At 36.9% G+C, this 20,207-nt stretch overlaps 2 protein-coding genes across 6 annotated transcripts in view; one reads left to right on the forward strand and one right to left on the reverse strand.

Annotated features, from left to right (window-relative positions):
• The first annotated feature begins 7,951 nt into the window (after positions 1-7,951).
• Positions 7,952-14,060, forward strand: LOC121628197 (homocysteine-responsive endoplasmic reticulum-resident ubiquitin-like domain member 2 protein). Its single transcript, XM_041967156.1, has 8 exons — positions 7,952-8,098; positions 9,254-9,331; positions 10,540-10,653; positions 10,821-10,945; positions 11,132-11,242; positions 11,340-11,627; positions 12,500-12,614; positions 13,096-14,060. The coding sequence occupies exons 1-8, from the start codon at positions 7,952-7,954 to the stop codon at positions 13,261-13,263; spliced, it is 1,146 nt and encodes a 381-aa protein (XP_041823090.1). The 3' UTR covers positions 13,264-14,060.
• Positions 14,061-15,462: 1,402 nt separating this feature from the next.
• The window catches only part of LOC121656755 (sodium bicarbonate cotransporter 3-like), a 46,585-nt gene continuing 41,840 nt past the window's right edge, over positions 15,463-20,207 (reverse strand). For 4 of the 5 annotated variants that reach the window (XM_042011858.1, XM_042011855.1, XM_042011860.1 and 1 more), the window contains 3 exons: positions 19,948-20,048; positions 18,953-19,069; positions 15,463-17,683 (listed from right to left, as the gene is read on the reverse strand). In XM_042011858.1, coding sequence (XP_041867792.1) covers positions 17,602-17,683; positions 18,953-19,069; positions 19,948-20,048 — 300 coding nt within the window. In that variant the 3' untranslated portion in view covers positions 15,463-17,601. The remainder of the gene's footprint in view (positions 17,684-18,952; positions 19,070-19,947; positions 20,049-20,207) is intronic. The other variant, XM_042011859.1, reaches the window with a different exon arrangement.

Here is a 20,207-nt window from a genome sequence, read left to right on the forward strand (position 1 = left end):
GTAATTTCTTTGTATCTGCTGCCATTTTTCAGCAGTGTGCTACTGTAAATTGAATCACAGTGTTCACCATCTCTTATTTATTTATTTATTTATTTGCTTTTTTGCATTCATTTTCTATAAATTTCCACAAATAAAAAGTAGAAAACAACAATGATTTCAAGCAAGCATACAAGTGTCCTTCAATACTGCTGCACAAAGCTTGAACTTCCAAGAAAACCCTCACAAGTACAAATCACAGAAAATTAGATCAAGTATGTACGCTGTAATGTTTATCTTTTATTTAACTGACAAGAAATGTTAATCTAAATAAGATAAGAACAACTTCATACTGTATGTCCTTGGAAGGAAATGTTTTGGGCACGGGTGCTGACACAGCTGCATACCCTAACATATACTCATAGTATACACTGAATGCACACAGTGATACGTACACGTGGTGTGCATAACCAACACCAAAAACAACTATAAACAACCCAGAAAGCAACAGCAATAAAAGCAATAACAATGTGGTAAAAAAATTTGACAAGAGCGTGCAAGCCCAGACACATTTCAAAATAATAATAAATAAGTGTTTCCAGTTAGTAAATTAAAAGAGATTAAAATTGAAGTTTGTTTTTTTTTTTACTAAAACTTATAAGCTATATACACAAAACTCTCATGCAACAACTGTACTGTGAGGAAACAAGTTTTTTTTTTTTTTTTTTTTTTTTGTTAAGAAGTATTATTCATGTTGGTACGAAGGAATTATTGTATCTATTACCTTTACATGAGCTGGCCCTGATGTGACGTTTAAGTAGTTTACTGTAATTATTAAATACAGTGGCAGTAAAATTACAATAATTTATTAAAGCTTTAACCATTTCATTTTCAGCTGTGGTTTGTGAACTTTATCTTCCCATGGCCATATCTATACATTAGGTATGCATGCACGGGTGTTTTCAGTTGAAGATTGTAATGTTATATAAGTCCCAGGAGATAAATGAGGACTCCAGACTTCTGACAACAAAAATGGGTAACACTTTACTTGAATGGGTGTGCATAAGACTGACATAACGCTGTCATAATCATGACATGACACCTTTCATGGACATGAATGAATGCTTATGACAGTTGTCATTAAGGGTCAATCGGTAAATTATGACACTTTTGATGCAGAGTTGACATTGTTTAAGATGTCTTTGTTATGACAACTTGACATTAACCAAGACTACATAACCTGTCATGAATATGACAAAGCAGACCTAGTTGTCAAGCTTAAAAAATATTTAGTTTTGTAACTTAACATGACACCAAACTATCATATATGTTTTGTTTTGACATCAGCTGTGACGACAGTTTATAATTGTGTCATAACAGCTAATGTCAAAACAAACCATATATGATAGTTTAGTGTCATGTTAAGTTACAAAACTAAATATTTTTTAAGCTTGACAACTAGGTCTGCTTTGTCATATTCATGACAGGTTATGTAGTCTTGGTTAATGTCAAGTTGTCATAACAAAGACATCTTAAACAATGTCAACTCTGCATCAAAAGTGTCATAATTTACCGATTGACCCTTAATGACAACTGTCATAAGCATTCATTCATGTCCATGAAAGGTGTCATGTCATGATTATGACAGCGTTATGTCAGTCTTATGCACACCCATTCAAGTAAAGTGTTACCCAAAAATGTCCATACATGCAATATGTCCATTTCTTTAAAAACAATTCATAAGTCCATCCTGTATGAGGGAAATATGCCTCAGAAAAGCTTTTTCACGTTGGAGCAGATGTCATTGTGTCATCAGTTAACAAGCCACACAGTCAGCATAAAGAGGAAGAGGAAGACTGTTTTCCTCCTCAAAGGCCTGGAGCATGTGTGCATTTAGCCAGATAAGGACTATATAAATAAAACATAAATTAGACTGTTTTTGCTTGGCCTTTAAACAAAGGGCCTCAGTGAGATGTAAGATGAAGGCCAGCAAACGTTTTATCAGTGGAACAGTACAATACTAAACTCTTTTCTCACTTCTCAGTTGGGTTTGAAAAAAAAAAAATAACACTGATGAAATTACACAATCGTCATGGTTTGAGCAAAAATACATTATTTTAACAACATGACCATCAGCTTCATGCAAACCATTTACTGGCTGCTGTGTTTATGTGTAACCATAACACAACATATCAAAATTTTGGCTTTAGGCAGTAACACTGCTTGGTTTAAAATATGAAACTTTTAAAACTAATCAAGTAGTTTTAAGCTCTTTGAATGCATTTGCTCAGCAGTTGTGACCACCACCAGTTGTTGCATTTTCTTTGTACGTAAAAATAGTCTGCATGTGCTCGCAGACTATAGAGAATGTCAAAAAAAAGAGTTAAAGAAGTGTGTTTTATGTCACTCTAATAAGTTCAACAGGAAAGTCTGATCAGAAGAAAACATCTTAGATCCACCTGTGTAGCTTCATAAGGGTTATGCCTTTAATATCAACCATTATCACATAGTGGTGACGCAAGGTAGTTTTACACGTTCTTATTTTATTTTTTTCATCCCTGTCAAATTATTTTTAGATTATTGAAAATAATACAACATTAAACATACAAGAAAACATATGTTAAAGAAAGATTAAATAAAGATTAAATATGAAATATTTTGTTGATATTATGAAAAAGGAATCCATGTTAGTAGCAGAATGAAAACAGCACAGACATGTTCTGTAAGTAAAAACCCAGTAACAGAGATGCCGTCACTATAATCAATCCAGTTTGTGTTGTTGAGATAAATCTAGGCTGTGATGAGTTTTGATTTCTGATTTTTCTGCCCTTTTGAAAGCAATAGGATTGATAGATTGTAATCTGACCTCTGAAACAGGGTGCAGAAAAGCCCTGGCTGTTACTGCTTTATTAAAACCTCCTCCAGTCAGGGACCTTTTCACTCCAGTGAGTCACTTATGTAGGCACTCATTATAAACAGAGGAGTCACAGGGCCTCTGAATCCTAAAATGTTTTATTCAATAGACAAGGAAAACCCACAGCATTGTAGCTCAAATAAAAGCATTTCATTCATTTTTATTATGGATATGTAAAGAGCAGATGTTACAAAAGCACTAATGACGCAATACTGAATGAACCTTTGACTGGATGAAAGGTGTTTTTTTTTTTTTATAGGATGTGAAATATGTCATTTTAATGCAGTTTATTAACGGGCAGAGGCAAGAAATAATTCCTCATGAGAACATTATGATATTGTTTTATGTCCACTAAGCAGAATTTATGCAAAATGGTGTCTCATAAGATTTTACTGCTGAATTTAAGAGCTCTTTAGAATTCAGCATGATGGCAGCACACAGTCATTGACTTAGTTAAGATGGGTTTTTATCATGTGAATTTGAAAGTTAAATAGAGGTTTCTGTTTAAAGTTTATTTGCCATGGAAGGGTGTATATGAGACTGCTGTTTGTTGCTGTTAGTTCTGCTGGGACCAGTGGGTGGAGCAGGTGGCCAGCTTGAAGTTCCTTGTGACCCACATTAGCAGTAACTTAAAACTGAGTATGAAGACCACTACTGCAGTGAAGAAGGCCCAGTGAAGACTGCATTTCCACACTGAGAAAAAACGCATCCCTGCCAATTTGCTGAAGACTTTTATCACTGCTCAACAGAGACCATACCGACCTAATCAATCAAGGAATTGCTCTGAAACTGTTCAGAGGCAGCTCTCCAAAGCGTAGTCAATATGGCAAAAAAAAATCATTGGCCATCAACAGGATACACTGTCACAGCAAGGCAAAACTCACTCGTTCTGTCATGTCTTTACATTGCTATCCTCTGGAAGGCGCTACAGGCTCATGAAATCCTGCGCCACTAGATTAAGGAAAATCTTTAAACTCACAGCTGTCCAAAAACATAATTTCCATCCCTTTATTCCACAATCCAAACCTCCAACATCTTAATAATGCATTTGTGAAGATGTGTGTGGTAGTAAATAAAGCATCTCCTGAAGCGCTGTCTTTGATCCAGTGGTATTGTTTTCAATGCAGACTTTGATTGATTACATGAGTTTCAGTAGGATCAATATACTTTTCATAAAACTATCTCTGTCTTTTTTCATGTTTTTTTTCTTTCATTCTCTTCTATTTGTATTTGGCAAAATAGATTATATTCCCCCCTTATATCAGTTTATTGTCCACCGTACCACTGACATTTTCTTTTAAAAAAAATTTAAAAAATAAATCTGTTACTTTTTGACTGATAAAATTATCTTACATTTTACCTTTCAACAGAGGGAACCCCTTGAAAAGAATGACAAGACATGTGTGGTAATCTCTAAAAAGTGGCAAACTCATAGGTCACAGGAAGCTCTTCAGGGCCTCTGAAAGCACTCTGACATTTTCCTGGAAAAAAGAAATGGAAGAAATAAGATGAAGACGAGGCTCTTGGGTGGATTAAGAAAATGCAGTCTCCACTCTTCTTAAAATGTCAAGAGCTGATGATACATTTTATAATTATTTCAGAACCAAAATCAAAAAAGGGCTAAAAATGTTCTTTCTTGTTTTTACATTGTAACTGAAATACAATGACTAAATACTTCAGTATTTAGCATATTTATGTCAAATATTGAATTCAAAATTTGAATTATCAAATACTGTGTAGTAAGTATACTTTAAATTATTGCCACTGTGTTAATAGTCATACTTGTTTTCGTGAACCCTCCCTCTCAGCTATCAGTATTTGATGTCACAACACAACCCAATGGCAATTTGAAAGGAGACAGAGCGAAGCATATCCAGAGAAAAAGCTGCTTGGAATGACTATGAAATGGACTATATAAGTTCATTTTATATTTAATTGGTAGAGTCTCATTTTAGACTTTTTAGTACAGAATCACTCTAATGATTTGGGTTCTTGTGGTAGAAGGCAGTTTTCTTTCCTCCAGATATAATTGTTCTTATTGAAAACAAAAAGTTATATGTTAGTGTCTTCTGTCATAAATAATTGATGACGTCGATGATGCCTACATGGACTAATGAGCTTTAACATTAACTAATATGTAAAAGGTCTCATATTTTTTTAAAGTTAACCTTAGTTACCTTGCCTTGCTTTTGCAGCTATCCTCAGCCACAGCTGGAGAGGGAAACAAAGGTCATATGTTTCATCCATTTGCACACTACCTGACTGACCGTTGGTGGATGGAGTCCAAATTCTTTAGAGATGGTTTGAACACCTTTGACAGCATGATGAGCATCAACCTCTTCCAGACTCCTGATATCTCTTTTCTTCGTAAGCATTGTTCTTTCATTTCCAGCGCTAATGCAGAAACACAGTTTACTAATGTATTTTGCTTAAAATCAAACTGAATTTTTTTTTAGGTTTTTATGAAAATTAAATAAAAATTATGTGACTGCAGAATATTGAACATAGTCTTAAATTCTCTTTAGAAAATGGTAAAAGGGAGACAAAGCACAAGTGGCAAGCGGTTTCACATTAACTCCATGTCTATTGGAAATTACATCAGAAGGTCAGTGTGGACCTAATTTTAACCCCATCCACTTTTGAAATTGCACCAACAGTGGGAAACAAGTTAAAGTGTACTCTATTCAATATAACCAACTGGTGCAATTATATGTGCATGTTAATAAAAAAGCCTGTCATATGTGCAGTGTGGTAAAAGATGGATACATGCAAAGAGAGAGAAAGGAAGTGAAAAATTGATATTTCTAATGCGGTGCTATTAAAGGAGACCTGCAGACCTCAAATAAACTCTGCTGTACTTCACCATGTCAACATGCTGCATCCTGTCAACAGTGTTAACATAGTGAAGTAAACATGATGCACATCAGGAAAGTGTTTCACCCTCCTATGTTTTTGCAGGAAGTCCTTGGTTGTGTAACTCAGAGAATAAGCTCACTGCTTTCCAGGAGGATGTGATTCATTGAGTATTTTTTTTTCTTTTAAAAGAAAATTTTCATAACAACCTGAGTTAAAAGAATTCACACCAGAAAAAAAGGGAAAATAATTAAGAAAGGGGGACAGCAAAAAAAAAAAAAAAAAAAAAAAAAAAAAAACATTTGTTGACTAAATCCTCTAACCATCATCATCATGTTCCACAGGGACATTTATTATTTGAGCAGGAGTGGATATGAAGTGTTGTACAACCTGTAAAGGCCACCAATCTGACACACAAAGGACGCCACCTGCTGAAACTGGAGCAGCTTGCACAAAGACGTTAGTTTTGTTTTACCTGTGACTGCTATCAAAAGAATTACACATTATTTATGTGAAAATGCTAATGAGCTTTTGCACACAAAAGCAGCTACGTGGCAAGGGAATTAAAACAGGAGGAATAAAGTTTTATGTTATTTTCAATGTTTGGAAAAAGATGTTGCATATTTTCTTTGGATCTGTTGGAACAGCAGCATCAGAACCATCAACTCTAAGAAACTAACAAACTCACTAAAAAGAGGGTGTCTGTGCTGAGGACTGCTCTGTAGCAACTTGACTGAATGAAGAGAACAGCAGTCTCCCTATGCAACATACTGATTAAAAACAAAGTTTCTTCAGTCAGAGGCTTCTTCAGTCTCACACCAGAGGACTCCATAAAATCAGATCTTTGTCCAACTGCCTTTGTATCTGTCTATGTCTTTATTTCCACTGGAGCTATGAAAATATACAGCTTAACTGGCACCCTTATTAGATTAAATTTGATTTGATTTGAAAACAAACGATTGCTTTAACTATTTGTTGCTTTTAATCATAAGCTTTTAACCTTTTTACAATAATGTAGGCTTTCATTCTCCCAAATTTATCTTGTCTTTTTTTTTTCTTTTTGTCACTTATATACTTATAATCTTTATCTTTAAATGCAAATCACGTTGGATAAACTTTTGCTTTCATATGTGAACTAATGAGAATAGACAGTCTTAAATTTGGTTAATTGTCTAACCCTAAGTCCTACAGGGAAACAAACTGTTGTAACAAATACAGTTGTTCTTTCTACTTCAGGCAAATGAGCATGGTCTCAAGAGCTCACACATAAACTGGGGAACTTTAAGTAGTTATTTCATTCCAATGAATGCACTGTAACTTACTGTTTTATCTGTTTTATAAATAAATGTTAAATAGCAACTTCCCTGTATTTATTTATTACATATAATTGCCTTGTGTTTTTTTATATATATATATGCTGCACTCTGGTTTTTACATGGATTTGTGTCTATGTTGTAGTGAATCTTTTTTCCCACTAGATGGCGGTAATTAAAAACTACCAGTAATATTGACAACCTCGAACGATTCCAACAAAGAAGCACAACAACAGGCTCACAGGCTGGGCTGTGAGTTATAAACGATACAAGTAACATTTCGGTCACTGGGGATAAAACAAGGTAAGCAAACTAAAACTGTCCATTTTTGACGGAAGTCGCCGTAGACTTGGATTGTTTTAAATAGTCTAGCTTAGTATGCTAAGTGACAACTTATTATACTTAATTTTAAAAGGCTTATTAGCAGAAAATCTACTGAAGCTAATGTTAGCTTAGTCAGTTAAAGATCCATGGCTAGGTTTAGCGATGATTGTTGTACTAAATGCTGTTTTATACCAAATGCACTGTTTGTGCCAGCTGTGTACGTATTTACAAGCTCATTATAACAGTCCTACAGTCTATTTATTATCTACTGTCATCACTTACGGCTTGGCTTATGTGATGTCACAGTACATATCGCATATAAACAAATAGCCGCCCCACCTCCGTAATCAAAAAAGTAATAACATATTGAGGTCACACTAACCTCGTGTTCTTTTTGTCCCCTTTCAGTGTCCAGCAGTGTGCCGTCTGCACAATATAACAAATTAAAGCTCTCCCCGACGGTACCAGAAGCCCACTAAAATAAAACAAAAGCTATTTGGATCGGAAACTACCCAGAGAGCGTGGTTCAGATCTCGTTTGGTATTTCATCGAAGACAAATGGTGTTGAGTCATGGATCAAGCTGTTGTGGACAGTCCCGTTATCCTCGTCATCAAAGCCCCCAACCAGAAGTACGATGACCAGACAATCAACTGTTACCAGAACTGGACCGTGGAAAAACTTAAAGCCCACCTGTCTGATGTGTACCCAAGCAAACCCGTGAGCATTTCACGTTGAAATTTTGAGATATGGATCAAGTTTAAGTTTGATTACTCATTGTGCCCCCCGACTCAGTCCTCCTGATCACCCCAGAGTTAAATGATAGTTACATCAATTTTTTGTGTTTATTTTATGTATTTGAGTATTATAAATGAGGATGAGATACTGATGTCTCAAACTGATATTAAGTGTTTCTAGTCCCTCAAAAAATCTTAAGTTACATATCTGGTTGGCTGAGACATCAGGAAATTCTACATTTAATTCCATCTTTTTGACATTTTATTCAGTTTTAGCTGAGGAAATGAGGTGCATTAGAGCTCTGCTGGCTGTTGTTAAATGTCAGGAGTGCAGTTTTACTCATTATTTTGAAAGAAATAGATTTGTAAGTGTTTTTTTTTTTTTAACTTAAATAAGCACCATTTATCTGGTGCACATTTTGCAGTATAATTTACGCCTAGCTTTGTCCAAGATTTTACTGTTAAATAATCGTGCACATAAACTAGAAGTGAAAGAAACTGAGCTTCCACATTCACTGGTTTGCGACACTACAGGTTTTGAGATTCCGGTAGTTTTTTGTGGCTAATCGGACTTTGTTTTCTTTCCTCTCAGCTGAGAACTTGCTCTGATGCAATCATTATAAACACACAGGGGCAAACTGCTCCCTCGCAAAGCTGTTGAGTAATCTCACTGAGGCCTGCACTCATGTTAAAGTGACTTAATGCAATCAGCTGTGGTATATTTAAGAATGAGATTGCTTGAGCAAAATAATAGAGTTTCAGCTTGGTCAGAATTTAAAGAAAAGAATTCAAATTCTTGAATGATCGTATAATGACTGTCAGCTTAATTAGGACACACACTGACCTTGTTGTACTAGTTTCTAAATCCACTGTTAAGACCCACTTATCCAGATTGAGGTTACTACGATCTCATCCTCATTACTTACTTGCACAAGTTGTCTGCCCTTTGATGCTGTAATCATCTTCATTTCAGTGATTTAGTTTAAATTTCACTTTTGTTTATTCATATTTTCTCAATCTCTTTTTTTAAGTCTTCAATCTTCAGTGACCTACACTCTTGCAATTGTTCCTAATATACATAGTCTACATAACACAAGTACTCACATTTGACCTAATTTTCAATATTTTGTATTTTTAGTGCTCCAAAGACCAGAGGCTGGTTTATTCTGGAAAGCTACTTTTGGATCACTTTACCTTAAAAGATGTGCTCAGGAAGGTAAGTTCTTCTGGGCTTGAGTCATATTTATTAAGGTAATTCCAGGTCAATAGTTAACGAGAAACACTCGAGCTGTCAGGTTCACTGCTTCCATGGCACACACTTTTTGGAAATCTCTTCCCAGTTCCTTTAAAGTTCTAAACTAGTTTCCTACAATCATAAAATGCACATAATGGTAATGTGCTTCCAGTAATTTTGAAAACAGCCCATAGCTGTTTCAGCACAAGAACAACTTGAGTTGTTCGAACACAACTATAACTTCAATCCCATGCCAAAGTGCCCAAACATTTTTCTAGAAATGTTTAATACCTTTCATTGTGGAAGAAGATGGACAGTCAAAACCTGGGGTTGTAGGTTTTGGTTGTCCATAGGTGCTTGAAACAGTTATTCTGTTTATCTAAATGCAATAGCAAAACAGAAAACCTCATGTTTCAGTAAAAAAAAGGCAAAATTACAGTGCATTGCAGAAAATCTTTTAAAATGTTTTTGTGTTCTAGTTTTTATTGTATTTTTTTTTTAAAACCCTTTAGAGCCACTGAAGGCATGCATGCTGTTGAATTTGGGGGTTTTATGTATAAAGAGTTGAATATTTGTCTTTCTAAATCTTTTCTTATGAATTACAATTTTCCATATTTGTGGCGCCCACCTGGCAGGTGACAGTGGTACTAATGGTGAACACAGTGGAAACCTGTTTTAGTGTCAGCAGGTTTCCGACATGTATCATGTGCTGCAGCCGCACCCTGCAAAAATGTCGTTGATGTGAATGTAACTATGCAGCTACAACTGGCCTTAGAGAGCTTTATGGTAATCTTAAGGGAATTACTGATGAAATCATTGCTGCTCACAATTAAGCCAACTAAAAAGTAGTGAAATGATCTTTTCCTTTTTCTATTTTAATCAGGAAAATAAAGAAAAAATATGAGGGCAGTACATCTTTGAAGAGGTTTAATTGTGGTGTTGCAGTAAGAAATGAGTGTAAAAGGAGTATTTTCCCCAGTTTTATGCTTGCTTGCACCTACAGTCAATGCAGTATTAAAACTATTGAATTAATATGTTTATATCGTTTTCAATAGAGAACCATGTTTACTTGTAGCTTGTCATTTAGAAATATGCATAGTGAAAATTAGCTGGATTTCAACGTGCTTCAAAGTGTTCACCCATAAAGCTCTGAATATTCAAAACCTTAACTCTTGTATTGGCTTCTACAGCAGGATGAGTACCATATGCTCCATCTGGTGTGCGCCTCACGGACCCCTCCCAGCTCCCCAAAGCCGCCCCGCAGCCGCAGTAACAAGCCTCAGGAGAGCGCCACCGGTCCCACGGTGGGTCAGTCGCATACCTCTCACGCCTTTCAATTCATTTCATCATCATCACGTTTCCTTTCATCATTCCCCTCACTGCTGTGTGATCTACATCTCACAGAGGCTGTGAAAGATGTGAGTTTCTTTTAGTGCTCTTACTAATATTCTGAACTTTGTTCTGCTAACAGGTCTCTCTAAGCTCTAATAGTCCTGGTCAAGGTGGCCAATTGTCAACAGGAGAGATCAGCGATGGGCTCAGGCAGAGAGCAGGACCCTCCCCTTACTACCAGATGTATCCACAGTTTGTGCATAGGTAAGTTCTGCAGTGCAGAGTCAAAACATACGGCCGTAAGCTGACTCAGCCGAGCAGCCGAAGAGCTTGACTCTGAAAAATTGCAAGGTAAACTGTAGTCTGAGTAATGTCTGAGTTATAAAAGCTGGATGATGTGTGGGTGTTTGACAGATCAAATGTCAATACTTTGCATTTTGTCTTTTCCAGCTGGAATCAGTACTCACAGCATACACCTCCCTCAAACATGCCCACTTATTACAGTCCCATGACACTAATGTGGTGGCAGCAGCTGTATGCCAGGCAGTACTACATGCATTAGTAAGTTTATGTTTTTGCTTGTTGTTAAAAATTTTAGAGCATTGTTCAAGCAGGAAGCAGCGTTAACAAGGTCTGGTCTGTCTATCTCCTTTTGTAGTCAGTTACTGGTTTCCGCTCATCAAAACGTAAGGCCCGACCAGCCCGCGGTTCAGTCAAACCAGTCTGATTCTCCCAGCCAGCGACCGCAAGTGGGTCGCCATGGCAACCCAGAAGTCCAGATGAATGCCCAAGGAGGGGAGATCCTGAATGAAGAGGAGCTCAACAGGGACTGGTTGGACTGGGTGTACACGTTCTCACGCGCTGCCATCTTGCTCAGTATAGTCTACTTCTACTCATCTTTCAGCCGTTTTGTCATGGTGGTGATGGCCATGTTGGTGCTCTACCTGTGAGTGTTTTGTTTGTTCTTGATTTAAAGAGTTTTTTTTGGTGTTTTTTTTTTTTTTTTTTTTTTTTTTTTTTTTTTTTTTTTTTTATGCCTGCTCCACCTGCCGAGTGGTGACGAAATTTTTCAGTGACTTTCAGTACATCAATAAGCAGACAAAAATGTATTGTGTCCCAAGGTTTCTTCATTATTGTAATAATGGTAATTATATTTAACCTAACCCTTCTAATGAATACACGTACATAAAATTCATATACATTTGTTTGCCTTTAAGACTTTCCAAACAAAAAATGCAAATAATTTAGTCGTGTCCCCAGCAGAGGGCAGGGTTGCACAGGTTTAAACTCATTTAAAAGCTCCACTATTAAAGTAAATAATAGGGGGGGGTTGGTCTGGGTGATCTGGATCACTGTTTGGATCCAGGAATTTTTTTTAACATTTTTTTTATTTACTATAGGGAGATGGGGATCATTTTGCCATGTTGAGCTTCTAACTAAAAAATAATGCCAACAATCATTGGCAAAAAAAAAAATTGCGGTGGCTTGGCGGAAGTTTGCTCTCTGAGTGCTTCTAGTTAAAAATGGTAGTGATTGAGTTTGGATTATTTAATCAACAGTTGTTAAATGTTAAAAAAAAATCAAAATTTTTCATTGCCTTTCATTTTGTCTCACAGTTACAGCATCTTACCAGTAGAGACTTCTGCAGCACTCTACTGCCAACACCCCTGATTTGGGCATTAGTCTTAATCATCCCATGTTAGAGTCTCAGGAGCTCACAGATTAATCAACTAGCTTTTACTAGCAGAATGTAAAAGGTTTGTAATGCTGGGCTTGGATGTGTTTTTCATGTATATATATATATTTTTTTTTGTGCAGGCACCAGGCTGGCTGGTTTCCTTTCAATCTGGAAAATGAACTGCAGCTTCCAGGAGACAGAGCCGATCAGGACGACATGGAGGGAGACCTGCAAAACCACGAATTACAAGAAATGGTAACTGCCCCCCTTATATAACACAGAAAATCAGCCACAGTGGAGGGGATTTTTAATAAATGGCTGCATTTTGCAAGGTGATAAACGGCACTGCATTGAGAAAATAAAGCACCTGCTGGTTTAACTATGTAAATAACTTGGATGATTAAATAAAAGAAGACCCTTCCAGCTACAGAAAATGTGATGGGCTATTTTTCACTTATTTTAGACATTTTATCATCTCACCAAATAACTATCTCTAGTAGCATAATGAAGACTGAGAATACTACACTGCTATTATAGATAACAGAATAACCTCATCAAATGAGTCTATAATTCTTTTGAAAACAGTTTATCTACATATGACAAGCGCAAATTGGCCTCAAAGCTAAAAATAGGTTTTCATTAGGAAAATTCGGTCGTGTCTCATATGCAGCAGGCTAATATGTGTTGTTGTGAGTCTTATCTCTCTTGCCTCTCCTAATTTGATTTATCTGTACAGGAAGGAGTGAATGATGATGGCTCTGATGACGATGGGGAAAGCGGAGAGGAAGGAGCAGAGGATCCGAACAGTGCTCCTCACACCGGCTTCTTGTCCTCCACTTGGTCATTCATTATCACATTCTTCATGTCACTCATCCCAGAGGGGCCACAAAACGCAGCTAACTGAGCCCGAAGCCACTCAAGCCGTCACATTTCTCTGCACATTGTGTCTTTTAAAGAGGAGGATTTAAAAATGCCTCCTGTTTAGGGGAACAGTTTCTGTTGCAGTGTTGTAGTTCCCCCAGCAATCTGCTCTTTGAGCCAAAACACGAGTAACTGATTCAGCCTGAAGAAGAAAGTAATTTATCCTGGAGATTTTTTTTGTTTGGGTGTCTGCAGGAAGATGGAAATTTTAAACTTTCAAACAACATGCACGCTTGTTTAACTGCTATGTACAAAGATGGGTAGTAATGCCTTGTTGATATAGAAACAGCAGGTAGTTTCGCACTTAAAATAACATCACTACTCAATTTGACAGCTTTTTTTTTTTTTTTTTGGGAGAAGCAGCAATATTTGTTCATACAGTTTTGCTTGAATTGGTGGTTGTAATAAAATAACATTTGAAAAAGGCCACTTTAATACAAAAGATAAATTTCAGTGAATAATTGTCAAACATGTAGCACCTATATTAACTCACATGAGTGATTTTGGTCTAAAAGTTGTAACCAGTGTGATGCTGGCTACATTTTTTTTTTTTTTACAAAACTGAAACAACGTACCACTTGTAAAAAAGCAATGGGATTTTAGTCATTGTGGCATTGAGAGGACAACGTTCCTACTGTTAAATGACGCACTGCCATAACGCAGAATTCATGTAGGACCAATGGTAAGCCTCTGGAGTTTATATAAACGACTGCTACTGTTACTGTCAATGTTTCGTGAACCAAGAATTATATTGCTGTTTATTAAACTCCATCCAGTGTAGTGTTTGTCTTGTGGTTTGAATGGGTATTTTTTTCTCCGAACTGGCACTTAATTTATGAAGTGCACACAAGCCCTGAGAAAACAGTTTTTATATTTAAAGGGAGCACAGCTTCCCTTTATTTGTCATCTCATTGGTTACGTTGTGGAATCACGTGACCTTTTGCATCTGCTCTGTGAGCTCCAGTCAAGACGCATGTGACTGAGACCAGAGCTGTGTTTAGATTACGCTGCTCAGAAATATTAATCAAGACAATGCCGAGGAAATAAAGCGGAAACTTAATAAAGCTGTCCACTGATTAATAGGACAAAATTATGGCATCACAGAAGTGACTTGTTTAGTCCTGATTGAGTTCTTGGAAGACCTTCAGAAATAAATGTAACCTTTTCCCTGACGTAGTTTCTTGTGCTTGACATTTAAACCGAACGAGCTCTGAATGCATTGCCCTCACACGTCTTTGCTGACACATTGTCAAACTAAGGGCTTCATTTCTCTATGAAAGAAAGGTCTCGGTATTCAGCTAACAAACTTAGATGTGATGATTCAGATTCTGATGGATACCTGTCGATGTGTAAGAAAACGGTGGGCGACTGACATTTTATTAGATTTTGTGTAAGGCTGAAAGTCACAATGAAAAAGATTGTACTGATCACTGAGTTAAAGGACTGATAGAAGTCCTACAGATCTTCTGGCCTTTGCAGGCATGTGCCAATGAAATAAAGTTTACCCCCCTTTTTTCCAAATAAGTTAATCTACAATACTAAAGGACATTTACAGAAATGGTAATTAAACAGGCTGCACAATCCTCAAAGGAGAATAACTGAGTTGCGTGAACACACTTTGTTGTTGAAGCCTATCAAATATTTCAGCACTGACAACAGATGATGCAAATGAAGCTTTGTGTGCCTCCTGAGTGTGTGTCTGCAGTGATCTGTGACATACTGCAGATCTCTGCTGCCACCTTTTGTTTTTACTGAGAAAAACTCTGGTGATAAATGGGTCAGAACATCATGTCTCCATACTAATGTAATAATAATTTACTCTGCTTTTCACATGAATCCAGTCAGTATGTTTCCAAGGAATTAAAATCCTGGAAATGTGTGCCTTCAGACATCACACATGTTCTTTCCAGATTGTTTATCAGCCCTCTGAGAGCAAATCAAAACTACAGGAAACAATGTTTTCCAGAAAACTAAATCCCTGGGTTGTTTGTGGCCTGTGGAACATGTTTTCAGGTCTTTATTGAATAAAAAAGTAAAATTATTATTATTTATTGAGGGCACATCAACCCATCTGCTGGTCTAACAAGTGATAAAAATGAGAAGCATTAGCTGTATTAAAGCAGGGAAACATGACTGAAAAGCACAATTAGAAATAGAGGGTTAAAAAAACGACAAAAGAAAATCACCATGAATTCATTTTATTGCTTTGCAACAATCAACCATGACAGAAGAGTCATCAAGCAACAGGATGCTAAGTGCTTCACTGGTGGTCTGTACATCAGTACAAACCCAGCAGCCTTGGAGGCTACAGCTTATTTTAATTGTAGGTACTTTTGTTCCATTAAATTTACACTTTGTAAAATTTCCGTACATAATGTGAAAATAGGGTCTTTATTAGTCAGCATAAACCATGAGTCTAAAATGTAAGCACTGGTTACTGTCCACTTTGGTCAATATTAACCATAGGTGAAGAGAAACAACAACTGTATATATATATATTTTTACCAAATAAATAAATATAGGTGCTTGTTCATTTTTGATGTTGACAGCACAATAATTTGACATACACTAATTATTCAAACAAGAAACGGTACCTTGATATCAATAACAGGGTTTTTATGTTGTGAGCAAATACTAGCGCTGTGACAGCAGAACACACACCGACAAACAGTATTTAGATACACCTGTGAATGGAAGATGAGTTGAACATCTTTTTGAGTCGGTGGCTCAGGTTACGAACTTTACACAGACGTGGAACAACACTACGAAAGACGTAAGCCTATGCAGCAGAGCTGTGTGTATTGGATGGCCTGTCTTTGGCATTGGGTCACCACCCTGTGTACTTGTACATCGGTTCTGAACATTTTTAAAAATCAGTAGTACAACACGTGCACATAAAGAGCTTCAACAAGGCACATAAGCTACTGTCCATAGAGTCGCTACACACAGACACAGCCGATGAAACAGACAAAATTCATGTCAAATTATTCTTTGCAGAGTTCAGGAGTCCAAACATTGGACCGTATGGAATACTTATTGCTGAAACATGACTATACTTAGCAAAATAAAACTAATTCCTAGAATATGATAGTTTTTACATATACAGTAAAAATATTTTGCATAAATTTGTAACTCTAGACATACCACATTATCTTTAAACCACATACTGATATTAACAATGATACAGGCAGTATAAAAACAGGTGCAACTAATCGGGGCCAGAAACTTTTTTAGTTCTAATAAAATGGTTGTAATGTCAGCAGGGAACGGAATACAGCAGACTGGTGTTTATACCTCGTGACAAGAAACAACCACAAGCAATAAAATCAAGTTACCACAGTCAGAAATCATTCAAGATCCTGGGTTGTATTCTAACATCTCTAAAAAAAGATTGTGTGAGGGGAGGAGTCATCTTCTTATTAACACAATATAATCTGTTTTAGGTCATAAATGTTACTGGCAAAAGTGCTTACGTTACTATACAGTACAGACTTTATATGGCCTCTGAAGTAGGTTTTCTATTATAGTACAAATAAAAATAACACAGTACACTTACACACATAAAATACTTCAAGTTCACATACACTATGAATGAACTGTGAGCTGTGCAGTGAAAAAAAACCAGACCACCTTTAAAGCAGCGTTATTAAAACCAAGTGTTCCCCTGAAGCTAATGTCCTAATCTGCCTAAGATGTATGAAGTAGTAGTGTAGTACAGTAATAGTGGTCTGAATGTACCTTTGATTGGGTTTGTGTTATTAACTGTGCCAGACCAGCATTAGAGAGAAATCATCTGACACCGACAGTACTAAAATGGCTTTTGTTGAATTAGTCTTAAGCTGGTATAGTATGATAAAAGGTCAAAAACAAACAATGTGGGCCAACTCATGGATGAGAAAAAAAAGCACTAGCTAAAACAGAAATGTAAAAAAACCACAATGGGTTCACACAGTCTGAGATCCTCACCAGTGAGGCCCATCCTTTGGCATCTGTGGTTTGAATAGAAATGAGTAACTGATGGATTGAGAGAATTCCTAAAACAGTGAATGTCAGTGGGCAGTAACAGCAGAATTCCTTTATTCATTAGAGATGCATGTAACATAGTGCATCTTGGCAGCTGTTGGTACGTGTGCTGAACATGTAGAAGTTAAAAGACTTGAGTGGAGCTGGACTCAGCCTTGTGGGAGTTTCATGTGTTTCCCTGAAAGGGGAATATTAGCACTGCAGAGAGATTGTGCTGCTCAAATTCAGTGTGCTGATGGGCGCTGTCTCCGTGGGTAAGTGCTATAAGGGTTCATGGGAGGAGGATGGCCATCCTTTATCACAGGAAGGTCTCTGCAGCGGAGCCTTCCCCAGGGGTGTCTGGGCTGATGTCAACTCTAACACAGGCCACCTTTTCTTGGCTATTCAGAGATAAAGGAAGAGAGAAAATATGAGCTCTTGTGCAGATACATGGCAGTTTTCTTTTTTCTTAAGGTAACAGAGTGAAATTATAATCTCAATTACCAAAGCTAATAAGTGCAAGGTTTTACCACTTAGGGCAGTGGTTCCCAACCTGAGGCCCCCACCCTGCTAAAAGGGAGTGCCAAAGATCACTGGAGGTGCAAGAAGAATTCTCTTGCACAGCGCAAACCGAGTCAAACAGGGTCAGCTTCTTTGTTTGCAAGTTTACTGGCTGATTTACTGACTTACCTGGTTTATAAGTCTAATTCTACTGACATTTATGTATACTTAACTAAATAAATAATATTATAAATAAATATTTTTTATAAAAGGAATCACAACTCTTAGACCTGTACTTTTCCAGACTCAGGTATGTGAAATATCTCACCGGCGAGGATGAGCTCCTCATTCAAGTTTTGAAAATGTTTCAGTAAAGTTTGGAATATATTCTGTTGGTGTGACTGTACGTGAGTGAGTATCTTACACAAGAGGATTAACACAGAGTGGAACCATCTTTTCTTTATTTAAAAAGCCTTCAGGAAAACAAAAAAAAAAAAAAGTTGGGAAGCACTGCCTTAAGATACAACTTGCTAACGACAGGACCTGTCTTGGGACATGGAAGTATATAATACTGTGCAAACACTTTAAATGCTATTATATCTTTACATACAACTTAGATCAGATCAATATTAGGTGTAGCCACCGTTTGTCTTAGCACCAATCCTCCTCGGTGCAGATGCAAACAGTTTTTCTAGATACTTTTCAGTTATGCTGGAATTTCACTGAATTTAGGGTTTGTAAATTTCTTAAGTCTGTTTAATATTTGATCAGGTTTCTGCTTGATTTTATCTGAATCTTAAATGCTTCAAACTTGCACAGTACTGAAAGATAACTGGTTTGACTGGATCTCTTGATAATCAATTAGTATGATTACATCCATTTAAGCAAGAAATAATATCTGCTAACACACACACTGACTCAGAACTACAGTTGATGAGCCTGTATGTTAAAAAGGACCAAACTAATTCAGTTTAATGCTTTTATATTTTTCTGAGCTGTCTTATAGTCAATGGTTGTTTTTTTTATTATTTAAATGCAACATTAAACTGGTCTAGCAGGGTCCTATAACATGTTTGAGATACAGTTGTCTCCAACAAAAGGTAATACCATCACACTGAAGTGGAGGCTGTGAAGGAACTCTGGAAAACTCCAAGAGATGGCATAGCTACCTTCTACTACGATTCACAGGTGGGACACAAGAATCTGCACTCGAGTTCACTGCTTTCCACACTGCGGTTTTGGCCATTTCATCAGAGATATTTACAACCAAGGGGTCAGAATCAGAACTACATGCCAGAATGCAAAACACACAAACAAAAACACAAAGAGAAGACAGGGACGTCGACATGAAATCAGAGGGAGAGGTTCAGTGCAGGAAGGTTCAAAGAGGCAGACACAAGCGTGCAAATAAATTAGATTAAATCAAAGTTACAGAACATGGCTGACTGGACAAACCACAACAGAATGTAAACACATCAGAACTGTTAGCATTTTAACTACATTTATTAATGGAGAGTTAACTGTGGACACATTATTTAGTCTGACGGGGATAAACTTATTTCAACAACACAAACATTTAATAAAAAAATAATTAACTTCAAGAAAACACACACACACACACAAAACTATGCTTTAAAGCTACTGTTTCTGGCTTTATTTTTAACAGCAAAAGGGTGACAGTTTGGGCCATGCAGCAACTGTCTGAGTACGGGTAAGCAGAGTTAATTTGCAGCCATGTGGGTCAGATGCTTTGCATCAGACACACAGCCCTGCTACCTCTTCTTCCACTGGGAGGTTGTGGGTCACTACTCCTATTCTGTATGATCTGTTCAAGATGGACATAACAACACAAAGCTGTCCATTTCAAGTTGTACAAGACAGCATGATGCATCACAAACATGTCTAATTGCTTTATTTACCTTGAGCTACCTTTACATTTTTACCTCAAAGGAAGTTAAGTCTTTTGGGAACTATTTACATTCCTTTAAGATGATAAAGCATCTTAAGCCATAAAATGTAGACCAGAAAATAACTACATGTAATCATAGTGAATGAGCCTTTTTGTGTGACACTGAAACAGAAGTAGAATAGACTCAATGCCGTAAGAGGAAGAGCTTCATCCTAGAATTTAACATCAGAGTGCTTACAGCAAGGCTCCACTTACCTCCCTGAGAGTGTTTTTACTGGGATGTTGAGCAGGTTTGAGCTTTCAAAGGTGACTTTAAGTCCCATCTCCTCTTCCTCCTGCATTCTAGACTCCTCCTCCTGGAAAACAGTGTTAAGAGTAAATATCTCAAATATCTAATTACTGCTAGGAAGCACGTTGTTTGATATTTTGCTTTAAAAGTCTACTCACATGACTGCTAATTTGGCTGGGATCTGTGACTGATTTCATGGTTGCAGCATAAAAACAGGCTACTGTAA

This window comes from Melanotaenia boesemani, chromosome 17, assembly GCF_017639745.1.
Source record: "Melanotaenia boesemani isolate fMelBoe1 chromosome 17, fMelBoe1.pri, whole genome shotgun sequence".
NCBI classification, from domain to species: Eukaryota; Metazoa; Chordata; class Actinopteri; order Atheriniformes; family Melanotaeniidae; genus Melanotaenia; species Melanotaenia boesemani.

What these genes read in the sequence shown, in the direction of transcription:
- LOC121628197 (XM_041967156.1), top strand. Translation starts at nt 7,952, where the DNA reads ATGGATCAAGCTGTTGTGGACAGTCCCGTTATCCTCGTCATCAAAGCC. An exon ending in TAAAAGATGTGCTCAGGAAG is followed by an intron (nt 9,332 to 10,539) that starts GTAAGTTCTTCT and finishes TGGCTTCTACAG; the next exon opens with CAGGATGAGTACCATATGCT. An exon ending in TATCCACAGTTTGTGCATAG is followed by an intron (nt 10,946 to 11,131) that starts GTAAGTTCTGCA and finishes TGTCTTTTCCAG; the next exon opens with CTGGAATCAGTACTCACAGC.